The 11,439-nt window shown below is 41.3% G+C and overlaps 1 protein-coding gene across 1 annotated transcript in view; it reads right to left on the bottom strand.

Annotated features, from left to right (window-relative positions):
* The window catches only part of LOC106632255 (von Willebrand factor D and EGF domain-containing protein-like), a 169,765-nt gene that overhangs the window by 3,709 nt on the left and 154,617 nt on the right, over positions 1–11,439 (bottom strand). Inside the window, 2 exon segments of the mRNA XM_031057240.1 lie at positions 3,547–3,642; positions 5,386–5,481. Of these exon segments, the coding sequence (XP_030913100.1) occupies positions 3,547–3,642; positions 5,386–5,481 (192 nt within the window).

Raw genomic sequence — 11,439 nt, 5'->3', positions numbered from 1 at the left:
TCATTACAGTCTGAAAATTGACCATTATTCCTTAAACTATGCCCCTCAAAGTCACAGGTATTTATCAAGGCTAACGTGTGTATTCCCCCATACACCTTATTTGTTGGGACAAATGACCTATTTTATCGATTCTCTTTCAGAAGCCATTCTGTTCAGTTACAGATGAGTGAGGAAGAAAACTACTCCTTTGACTGACCTCTTTATTTACAGTCTGATAAAGGAGGACTATTGTGTTTTATCCATTATCAATGTCTACTGAAAGTCTCTTTTGCTCTTGCCAAGTTCTCTAGTTGCAGCCAGGGACCTGTGAAACTGTAAATAAACTTTCCTGCACAGATGTGTCTGCAATGTCATTGTGAGTTTGACTGACTTTAGCATTAAGAAATCATTCACTGCATGACATGGAAATGCAATTTCATTGTGCATCATTGCAAAAGAAACAGAGGAGTTGCCTGTGTGGTTGCATCTCCAAAATGTAGCAGAGCTGCTCCAAATTAGTTATGAGCTCCTTGTTATCTCTGATATTACAGCTCATTCTAGCTCTCTGGGGCATTTTCAAAATATTTTAAACATAAAATTATTCTGCCTTAGACATTGCCAATCTTCATTGCAGTAGAATGGAAAGTCTCTTCTAGGATACTGTAAATGGGTTTGAAGGGCTGAAGGGTTGCAGCCTTTTAGGTTATCACTTGTGGTAGAGATCTATGGCTTTGTTCCTGGTGAAATGTGACAAGAAACATTGAGACATCAGTATGAGGTTGTAAATAATGAAATTATTAGAGACCTAAAAGTAGAGACTGTTTTGCCTTTTTTGGTTTAGTAGAAGGCTGAAGAAAGAAAGTGTTTAGAGAGGAATTATTGTGGCAGCTGCTGCCTCCAAACATCTTCTTGAATGGTCTGTGTGGGCTCAGGCCTTTGTGAAACTGAGCAGATGGAGGTGATCTGGGACTCTTATGAAAGATAAATCTAAAAGTAGATGTCCAAGATGATGTCTTAGTATTTGTCCATTGTTCCTTTTGTTGGCTTAAGAACCTGCTCTGGCTATCTCAGTATAAGGGACTGCAACAACCTGGGAAATGTCCAGAAAATAGGAGTGGAAATCTCTGTGTGTTCTGTGGTTCAGTCACCCTCCTCAATGTGTTAGGAAGTCAGGGAGGAAAAAATGAGGTTCAGGGTGTAGATGAAACCTCTGTCTGCATTTCCATCACCACCATCCTGATAAGGACAGTCAAGTGAATTCACAGGCTGAAAACAAAGAATGAAGCTGGCACTATCTAATCATCTCCTAACCTTGAAAAAGCCCCTGAGAAAAAATCCTGCCCTAATGGATTCTGGATTACAGAGTGATTGTTGAAAACACCTGTCCTCTGAATTGTTACTTGCAGAGTGAGATGGAATATTTGCATTCTGATATGGAAACAATTGAGATTGACAAAATGGAAACGATTGAGATTAATAATTTAAAAACATGGAAATAATACATAGAATTAATCAAATATTCAAATATATGTGGTTTTGATTTAATTCAATATCATAGAATAAATATGAAATAATATTTTCATATAATGAAAAATATGTGGCAGCTACTACTTTCTTATCTTACAATGTGAACATTTTGCTCTACTGTTGAGTTTAATAGCCAAAGTCTGTGGTTAAAGTGCTGCAAATCTAGGTTGAATTCGGCCCTGCTGATGTTACAGTGGAACACAGAATTTGGGAAAACACATCCAAGCAAGACAGGGGTGCTGAGCTCAGGGAAACCTCAGGAGCTTAAATGTGACAAAGCAGTTTGCACAGGGGAGTGGGGCGATGAACCAAAGAGCTCCTTGCCAGAAGCTGAGGGGTTCTGGCAGAGCCTCTGGGTTTGGCCCACTGTCCCTGTGCTGGTGGGAGATGGGACAGAGGCCAAAGCAGTACGAGAGCAACAAAACCAGCAACCAGGGGTTGTTCTCAGCCCTCTGTGCTGCTGCAGCCTCTGCCAGGGCTGAGGAGGAGGTGAGCAGGGGAGGCAATCAGGAGGCCTCTCGTGTTTAGACAGATAAATACATTTATTCCATTGAGTCCAGGGTTTGAGGGAATAGCCTCCCATTAAACATGAAACATGACTTAATTTCAGGGTTACACTTCCATACCTAACATCTGTGAGGATGAAGGTTTTCCTGTTCCCCTGCTTTGCCCCTGCCTTGCTGTGAATACCCTGGAGCAGCATTGTAAGACCTCACCATCTGCTCTCTGACAAAAGTCTTCTCTCCTTCTCTTTAAAAAAGCAGAAATTTGGGGTTGCTGTGGGACCTGGGAGTTTCAGCCAGGACCTTTTGGACAAAAAAAAAAAAAAAGATTTAACCTCCCACTATGGGAAGAAGTAGTAAAATCAGAATGACTAGCAGATGAAGGGATTTGGAGCAAAGTTTCAGAGGTTAGATAAATCTATAAAAAATTACCTGGCTTGTGTGCCTGCATAGGACTGCAGAAATTGTTAATGCTAGTCCTACTTGCCTTTCACAGGAGCAAGCACGATTTGTTTATTTATTTTATAAACTGAGTCAAGAATATGCCATCAATAACTTTAAACATTCCCATGTTTGAACTAGAAGACAGCTGGCACAAAGAAACAATTACACAGCCATTGGGAGTTAGCTGACAGAAGATTTCCATAAGTAATTATGCTCCGTGAGTGCGAGGGAAAGGAAGATAAAGGAGATAATGCCCTTTACAGGGGATAATGCCTTGATATTTTCCTCATACCCTTTTGCTGTAAAGCTAATGGCAGCCACAAACTGAAGTGACCCTGGATGTAATTGGCAATAAGAGATCTCTTCCCATTCCAGGTCTTCCAACCCCCCCCCAAAATGGAAATACTTCCAGCCACCTTGGTCAGTCTGAACAAGGAGAATTTACAGGGTCAGGCTCTAAGGTTAGCAGACACACAGAATTTCTGTGCTTAATACCACTTGGGTATAGACAATGGGTATTCTATTTCCTTTTCTCCTTGACCTCTCCTTTTTACCTTGTATTTCGAATGATTTAATTTAAAAAGTACTTATTTTGTCTGACAGGTTGATGTCAGCATCCATGTGAGAAAAAAGATGAGTCAGGCCTCTTATGTTGACTCTAGAAATGTCTTTGAAAGAACCAGTTTTACTGGCAGCATAGGACAGTTCTGACAAATCAGAGGAAGGATTTAGGTGCTAATCATGTTAGGGTTGACTTTTGCACGTAATAGAATCATGGAATCTTTTAGGCTGGGAAAGACCTTTAAGGCTGACTTTTGCACGTAATAGAATCATGGAATCTTTTAGGTTGGGAAAGACCTTTAAGGCTGACTTTTGCACGTAATAGAATCATGGAATCTTTTAGGTTGGAAAAGACATTTAAGATGATTGAGTTCAGTAGGCACAAACCTGACAGAGCACGTTTAGGTTGGAAAAGACCTTTAAGATGATTGAGTTCAGTAGGCGCAAACCTGACAGAGCACGCGCACAGGAGAAAATGCAATGTGTAAAAAGCTGAGGTGGTTACAGAGCTGCAGGAATGAGGAGCACTCACGGGTCTGGCAGAGCGTTCCCACCCATCCTGCGGAGCACTGGCAGACGTTGGGACCCACACACTCCCCTCCATGGAGACACCTCTGCAGGCAAACAGCTGGGAAAGGACATGGAACAAGTGAGAGCATGGATGGGATGGGTCTGTGTGCTCAGGAGCTGGCTGAGAGGTGACCTGCTAGGCTTTATTCCATGTGGCTGATGTCATGGATGAAAAAAAAATTGAACTTTTTGGGATAAAGTAGTTAATTAAATTGAGAAGTGTGTATGTAAAGTTAACTGTTTGTTAATGCAAGTAACTAATTGCAATTGGTTGTGTGAGAAACTAATGCTGTTGTGTATTTATGGAGGGGGAGTGGAACCAGGGAAAAGATAAAGTGGCAATCATTGTAAAATGACAAGGAACTTTCTAGAAACATTACCTCATGGAGCACAACCTCAGCTCGAGCCAAGATTGGAGGAAAGATCGACCAATGAGAAGTGAAAATACCAAAATGATTGGTTCAGAACGATCCAAACTATAAACCAGTTACAGACAGAAAGAATGTCACAGCACAGATCCTGAGCGCCCCAATCAGCTGAGTGGAGAGACTTTAAAAGGCCTGAGGTGCTGGACACCCAGGTCTTTCTTTGGAGCCAGTTTCCCTGGAAACACCCCTGTATTATAATTATGGTTACTAAGTTGTTGATACAAGTCTCTGGCTTATCCAGGGGCTTTGCTTCCAGTTGTTGGTTTTGCAGTAAACAGGCTTACCTTTTTTTTTAATGCAACAAGCCTCCTCTTTGTTCTTTAAGAAATTTATTTTTTTTAAGCCTGCTCACAACAGCTGACTTCCAAAGGAATGGGTGTGCTCTGTTCATCACATCATCAGTATGATGATCAGGATTCTTTGATATTTTCTTCTTAAGAAATTTATCTCTGATAACTGTCTACTGTGAGACTTGGCATTTCTAATGCCTAGCTCATCATCAGCTAAAAATAATCTCTCTATCATACATTAATGCACTACATATTCCATGCAAAAACCAAATATTTTCATAGAAAAGTTTGATATGTTTATTGCATATATTTTTTGTTCAGAGATCCTGAAAGAGTGAGTGCATGATCTGGTGTATATGTATGAGAGACACTTCCTTCCTTCAGCATTTCTGAATAAATTATTAATATTATAAATTCAAGCCACTAGTTCTGAAATCATATTTACTAGCAGGACCCAAAGGGTAAAAAGCCAATATTTTAATCTGGTTTACATACAGTATGTCATCTTGATTATAAATTTATTCAGTTTATCTGTCAACTTCATGGTAATGAATAGCCATGTAAGGAAAAATATTCCTTGAAAATATTTTAGGGTGAGAGTTTTTTTTTTTAATTACATTTTTATGTAACTGTAGTCAGAGTTACAGAGTAAGAACACGTCATTCTCCAAATTATGCACCGATGACCTTGAGAGTACATCAGTTTGGGAAGCTTTATAGCAGGCTTTAGATAGTTCTGTACTTTGAAATACATGACATTTCTCTGCAGAATATAACAAAATATGTGAAGCTGTTAAAACATAAAATCAATGCTTCAAGTTTAATACTGTAAAAATGAATTTCCATAACAAGATGTATAACAGAGCTGCATGAAGCAGAACCAGGGTTCCCCCACACAGCTTTTTCTCCTCTGCAAGCATCAAGTGTTTACAGCATTCTGTAGTACCTGTACTTAAAACTGTTATTTCTTCAAACTGCTGAAACAGCAAAACAGATTCTGTGCTGGTTTTTAGTATTAGAAGATTGCAAATTGCTGTTGGCTGGGCTAATGGATATAAACTTTGATGGGAGCAGAGGTGCTTACGTTTGCTGCAGTGCTTTCCCCTCCAGCCAGACGGGCAGTCACAGACATTGGGGCGGACACATCTCCCCCCATTCATGCACATGGGCTCACAGACACCTGCAGGAACAAACAAAGGAAGAATGTGGAGCTGGGAAATGAGGGAAGACTTTAATGGAGGCTCACTTGCTTCCTTGCAGAAGGTTAGTTGGCTTGTAATTAAAAACAAGAAACAGAAAAGTGGTTTGGAATTGAGAATCTGAAACACAGAGGCTTTATAGATCCCATAAATCTGTATGGGAAATGCTGTGTCATGTGGAAAACTTTTGGTGGGAGATTCTTTTCTGAGAATCTTTATAATCAGAGAGGCTGGTTACAAAGATTCTCAGAAAAGCAAGTGGGCAGGCCAAAGATTGTTGGAGCTTTCACTTCCATGTGGGAAAATTCCCCCTTCATGTTCTCAGGTGTTCATTTGGCTAAGAAAAACCTTGATGAGGATGGATTGTTTTCACACAGTTCTGGGTGTGATTTTGCATTCAACCAAGCAAAAATCCTAAAGATCTATTCTTCCACTGCCCTCTTGAACCACTACTTGTTAAAATACTTACCTTTTTACTCTATTCTTTTGTACAAACAAGAAGTGAGAGCTGAGTTCTTTCAAACACAAGAAGCCAGTTGTGTTTTTTTGTTGACTTCATGAGAAAATTGAATAGCTAGTTTTTGTGTCTTTGATTAAGCTGTACTTATCAATGTTGTTTTAGAATATTTAACATTAAAATCTCAAATTTCTGGGAAGGCACACAGCCTGCTTTGATGTAGGGAGGTGCCCTAGGCAGGTACCCAAATTCGTCCTGTCCTGTCTCTCCTTGCCTGTTAAGGTAAGTGTAGAAGAACCCATCAGAGGCTGGGTAATTCAGAAACATGGCAGTGCCAGTATGGTGGGAGTGGGAAAGATTTGCATTGTACATGGAAGGAGGCATTGGATAATTGGGTGGAGTACAAAAAGCTGTGTAACACAGCAAGTGGCTGCACTGGGCTAGGAGAGCCAAGTCAGGAGGAGTTTGGCAGTGAAGATGTGAGAACACATTTGTGCCCAAGGGCTCCTGCCATGTCCAAAGCTTTGTATGCACAGTGGAGATGGCAGTGACCCTTCCCAGCCGTGGTAATCAGTGTGTGCCTCCCTGCCTGCAGGGATGGGTGGCTGTGGGACAGCCAGCTCCTCTCAGCAGAGCAGGGCACAGGGGCTGACAGCTGAAACACAGCAGTGCCTCCATCAGCCCCCAGGTTGTGCTGCCTTTGTGCACATCAGCGAGTGTTAATGCTGCAGCAATCCTGACTGCTGAGCTGTCACTGCATCCAGGACTCTGCATGACCACAGTCCCCCCTCAGACCTCCGCTGTAGGAGATGAAAAGCCTGATAGAGCCCCAAAATAGAGGTGATTACTAAAAGACATCATGCAAAAATGCAGCCACTTTTATTTGATGGGAGAATAACCTTTTGTACCTCTCCCAGGGATGATCAGGGATTTTTAAGTAGGTAGATTTAGGTTGCCTAATTATTGCTGTGATGTAGTGAAATATTGCTTTTGTGGCACTTTGTGTGCTGGTCTCCCCCTTCAGCCCAGATGCTGCTGCACTGGCAGCTTTTGGAGCTGTATTGCTGCTCTTGCTTGGCTGCTGCATTTGCATTTCGTTCTGTGCCAAGGCTCCTGGATCCCTCAGCATCCTGACCTGCCCTTAGGCAGGGCAGGCATGGCCATGATTATAGGGGCTGCTTGGACCCCAGCCCTCAAACTGTCATCCTCCATTTCCTTCTTTTTCCACCTCTCCTGATCCATGCTGCAATCTTGGCCTCTGCTTACTCAGGCTAACAGGGATCCAGAGTTGTTGCTGAGCTGTTAAAAAGTGCTGCAACCCCTGGTTCAAACCTGCATGAGTTCAAAGGGTCATGGCCTCCATAACTCTGAAATCATTTAATCTCTTATTTTCCCTCTTCCTTTTTCTCTCCCCTTTGATCTCACATCTCCAGTAAGAGATTTTTGATCCACAATCTCGGATCAATTCATATTTCAATTATAAAACAGCTCAGACATTCAGAATTTAGAAAAGAAGAGCCCAAACAATGAAGTTTGGTTCTAGATTTAAAATCACTTTGTGCTTTTTGATATTCGTGGACCATAATGTCCCCAGCACTAACCTGCTCTCCTAAAACCAGTTGAAAATCTATAGATTTTGTTTTGAGGTAGTCTGAAACTTGGACAATATCTTCCCACCACCTCTTAGAAGGTAAAATCAAGGAAAGGTAATGAGGGCAGCAGCACTTGTTCATATGGATATTTCACCTTTTCTTCTTTCTTTTGTTGCTTACATTTTCTGTGTATTTTTAACCTTACACAAACAGTCACATTCCTGTTGTTTTTTGTTTTTTTTTTCTTTGTACTGACAATGGTTTCAGCAACAGGTGAGGTCCAGTCTTGATCTGAATAAAACACATAAGTTCAAACTGACTTTCAGCTTTCCATTTCTCCCTTTTTTTTGCTCAGTTGCCTTACAAATGACCAAGTAGCTATGAAAATATAGCATGAAATGCCTTTATTACTTATGGCATCTCTGACTTCAGTGATAAATACAAAGGAGTTCATTCAAAGTGAACTGAGGGTTCAGGTCAGTACCAAACCTGTTCTGAACTGGAGGAGCACTTCTGCCTGCCTGCCCTCTGGGGAACAAACTCTCTTTTTGCCAAGGAATTCACAAGCACCTTTAGGTAAATGAATGCAGTGTTATATCTCCCCTTTTCCTTCCTGGCACCTCCACCTTGTCCTCCCTTTCTTGAACTTTCTTAAGTACAGCTCCATCTCAATACCCATCAGGCAGACTTCAACATTTGTTAATGATAACTAGTTTGGATCCTTTCTGGTCCCACTCCTTGGCCTCTGTGGAGGAGTTCCAATTTCAAAATAGCAAACAAAAATGCTAGAGCCTCTCACAGGAAAACTAAATAAATTATCAGACACTAGGAGAGCAAATCAAATTATTGCAATCCTCCCAGGTACTAGCATGACTTTGAAAAGACTCACTATTTTTTTTTCCCATCTTTTAAGACAGCCCTGGCATATTGACCCAGAGACTGCAGGGTTTGATAAACTTTCCATCTCTCTTGGGGACTGGTCCTAATGTCATGGGTATAAACACATTTGTGTGATGTTTCTCAAGCCTGTAATGTGCCACAATTCTGTAAGGCCACCATTTACAGCTCAGAACCACTTCCATGATCTTCTGCTTGCCTGAACTGGTGGGTTAGATGGGGCAAGCCTTGCTGAAGGTGATGATGCAGGTTGAAGGAGCAGTGTGGTTCTGTGCTGTATTTCAGAGAAGGGGTGGTTTTGATAAGGCAACAAGCAGCTGCAGGTGTAAAGATAAAACACAGGTGTTGCACAGAGCATCACATTAAACAGGCACACTCCTCCCACACACTGAAAGGCATTCACAGCTTGCTGAGTTTTCTGTTTAATGCAGCAGCTATTTCTCTTTGATGGCTTTAATGCATTTTGACCTTACAATCACTTAAAATTTCCTGTGACCCTTTTCATGGCTTATCCCCTCTAGGCTCACTTGACCCAGTGAAGTGCTTTTTGAAACTCTTTTATCAACCTCCATGAAGGTCCATACCAAACTCTTCAGCCTTAAAATCTCTAAGGTATTCAGACCTTCTGCTTTGTCAGCCAAAGAGAGGAATTTGCCTGCAAAATAAATATTTCTGCGGATTACTAAAACCCCCCAGCACCTGAAATGCTGTGTTTGAAGTGGACCTTGTTCTCCTGCTCTGAGTAGCACACAGCCATGGACACCCACACTTTCAGTGACTTCTGCTGCCTGCCTTTGTTCCCATTGATCTGCAGCAACATTCCTACTAAAATATAAACAGTATTAAAGCAAAATATCTCTGCAATGTAAAACCAGAAGGGACTGGGGGCCAAGTTAAGCACTGGACATGCTTTGCTGGATGAAGGGTCACACCATTAACCAGCAGGATCTGCTGACCAGATACAGAGATTACAAATAGCCAGACATGTCCTCCAGACCTCCACTGCTTCTGTGGATTATCAAAAACTTTCCTAGTTTAACCTAAGCCACCTTTAGACAAAAGGACCTCATTACACTGTTTCTCACTAGGAGGAGATAATAAGTAGTAAAAAGCTTTTAATTTTCTGAAATAAGACATATCACCACCCTCATAAAGGAAAAAAAAAACAACAAAGAGGTGGAATATTACACCATGGCCCTGAAATCTTAGAAGAAAGAGATCTTCTGCAACGTTTCAGGAACTGAAACATCCTTGTCCTTTCCCAGCCATGAGACTGCAGAGACTATTTCTTTCTGAATCAAAATTATCTGTCATCAGGTATCCTGAGCCAAGGCTCTGATGAGGAGACAGTGAATCAGGCTGCAGTGCTGATTAGAAGATGTAGTTTTCAAAATAGCTTTTCTTGTATTTTTTCTCTCTCTTTTTTTTTTTTTCTCTCCTGTGGAAGCTGAGTAAATTGACCTGCTTCTGGGTGCATCCTGCCTTTGGATGGAAGAGAGAAAATAGCCTCAAGCAGTAACATCTGTGTGGGCCAGCTAAGGCAATGCATCAGGCTGTGTCTTGCTGACAAAGAGCACAGAAATGCAGCCAAAAGAACACCCACTGGTAGATACTTCAACTTATTCCTTAAGTCACCATCCCTGTGCTGACATTTCTGGGTGATTCACAGGCACTGCTTTTATTTCTGGCTGCTGTTGGTTTTGAACTGATGATTTCTCTGTGGGTCCAGTGAATATTTCAACTTGTTCTATTGCTCTTCTGTGGAGCAGGGAGCTTTGATCAGCCTCAGGTTTGTTTTTTTTTCCTATGGGTACATGTTGTTTTAATGTTTGTTTCCTCCTTGCTGCTTAGTGGTTACCTTGATTTGGTGTGACATCCTCAAAAGCAGAGAGCTGTAGCTGGGGAGGTACAACCCAGTATGGACACAGAGCATGGGACAGATTTAAAAATATCACTGACTGCTCTTGCCAGGAAAATACAGCTGGCAGAAGTCGAGCTGTGGACAAAAATGAAGCCAGTAAATGTGAAAGAAGTGGATTTTGTGCTAAAGCTGGCACTTCTAGCCCTTTCAAGTGTTTGTAGGTAAAATATATCAGCTATTGATAGAACAAAATGAAGGTGGAGAAGCTCTGTGCCAGGAATGGCATGATGATGGCACTGTAGGGATGTTGCTGATCCCTTCACAGGACACAAACTGGAAGGTCAGACCAGCAGTTCCAGCAAACAGCACAGTTTAATTGATCCACTGGAGGAAGGCTCTCCATCTCTCTGGGTGCATTATGCACCCAAGCAGCACTGCTCACATGAAACATTATCCTGACTGCAGAAAGGCAACAACTCTTTGGATTCTTCTAGGCTCCAAATAAAGATTTGATCCTGCTGAGTGATTTTCAATCCTTTAAAATAAAAAATAAGAAATAATAATAATAAAAAAATCCCAAATGAGTGTGTTCTGGTCAAAAAAAGATGTTTCTAACAAAGGACACCATTGTTTGGATTCTACTAGCAGAAACTAGTGGAGGTAGAAAAATGTCATTCACCCTTTAGAGGGTATAACTGATGCTCAACAGATCATTAGTGAGATGGATGTACCAATATATCTGCTGCTGTGAAGGTCCCAGATGCACACAGCTCTGAAAAACACGTTATGGATTTGGGACACCAGCAATTTCTAGTCCCCTTTTTTCTGCTTCCAAGGGCAGTGAAGAAATAGTTTTGCCCATGCTGAGTTTTAGGCACATGTGTTTTCCCACAGCTTGATTTTATCTGAAATTCCCCATCTGTGTTGATTTGGGTTTGTAAATAAAGAATAACTTTCTCTGCAAGCTCTGTCTGAGTAACCTCAGATGTGTGATCCACTGAATGCCAGTAATTATAGGCACAGATTAAATTTTAGGGAGAAAGAATACTTGTCGTGCAATAAAATTCCAAATTTTGTGCAATGCTTGAAAATTTGGATCCTTATCCATATCAAGCTACCAATCATTTTGAGG

This window comes from Geospiza fortis, unplaced genomic scaffold, assembly GCF_000277835.1.
Source record: "Geospiza fortis unplaced genomic scaffold, GeoFor_1.0 scaffold112, whole genome shotgun sequence".
In the NCBI taxonomy this organism is placed as follows: domain Eukaryota; kingdom Metazoa; phylum Chordata; class Aves; order Passeriformes; family Thraupidae; genus Geospiza; species Geospiza fortis.
Note: the sequence above shows the minus strand (reverse complement) of the source record. Positions and strands in the feature narration are given on the sequence as shown.